The 910-nt window shown below is 45.1% G+C and overlaps 1 protein-coding gene across 1 annotated transcript in view; it reads right to left on the bottom strand.

Annotated features, from left to right (window-relative positions):
* Positions 1-3: 3 nt before the first annotated feature.
* The window catches only part of LOC147819702 (CREB-regulated transcription coactivator 2-like), a gene marked incomplete at its 3' end in the record, with an annotated part of 14,675 nt that continues 13,768 nt past the window's right edge, over positions 4-910 (bottom strand). Inside the window, exon 9 of the mRNA XM_087171923.1 lies at positions 4-150. Within this exon, the coding sequence (XP_087028049.1) occupies positions 4-150 (147 nt within the window). The remainder of the gene's footprint in view (positions 151-910) is intronic.

The following is a 910-nucleotide window of genomic DNA, read 5'->3' as shown; positions in this document are numbered from 1 at the left end:
GCGAGGGGTTACTGAGAGACGAGTGCAGGGAGGCGGAGCTCAGAGAGTTAGAGAAGGAGTGGCTGCTGAGTGACGACTGGATGTTGGGGTTGCTTAGCGACGACTGCAGGGAGGGGTTGCTGAGCGTGCTCTGTAGAGACGCCAGGAGACCTGAGGAGGGAAAACAGGAAACTATGAACAGAGAGAAAAAGACAGATTTAATCTCTTAAACTGGATTGTGGTACAATGAATTCTGGGTAAATTAAGACTTTTTTTCCAAAAAAACAAAACAAAATGTGGTTCCTCCGCCAGAGGAACCACATCAGCTCCGTTTACCCTCAACAGGAAATGTCACAGGACGTGTCACTTTGGAGCAGCAGTTCTCCCTCGTTAGTGGCTGATGACGGTCCAAACAAATAAATTAAATAAATAAATAGATATTTTTGTCTTTTGAGATGGTCACTGTGTCAGATGAGGCCCTGACCAATCACAGCGTAGCATTCGTCTCGACTTCTGCCACTAGTGTTAGAAGTTTTCTCCTGGTTGGAACTTTTTGTTTTTATCGTAATGAAATGAGCCAAATCTTTAACCAGCTGAACTTTCTTCTCCTCGTGCTTCAGTCGTGTGTTTGTCCTGCGCTGTGAGAGCGACAGTGAACACGAGGCGCAGAGCGACCTCCAGCCGAGAGAAGGATGATGTTTCTGAATCAACCAATCAACCGTTTACCAATAATAAACCTCATTAATTAGTGACTGTTGCTGCTTCACTGTAACTAATGGTGAATCAGTGCTGTAGATACACTGACACATATCTTTAGAGAAAACAGGTTTAAAAACTTATAAATATCATAAAAATACACATTGGAACAAACTGAATCTTTCCCGAGCAACAAGCTCCAGCTACAGCAGCACCACCCCCCCCCCCCCCCCCC

This window comes from Seriola lalandi, unplaced genomic scaffold (assembly GCF_002814215.2).
Source record: "Seriola lalandi dorsalis isolate HSWRI2012SDOR001 ecotype SW California unplaced genomic scaffold, Sedor1 jcf7180002050330, whole genome shotgun sequence".
NCBI lineage: Eukaryota > Metazoa > Chordata > Actinopteri > Carangiformes > Carangidae > Seriola > Seriola lalandi.
Note: the sequence above shows the minus strand (reverse complement) of the source record. Positions and strands in the feature narration are given on the sequence as shown.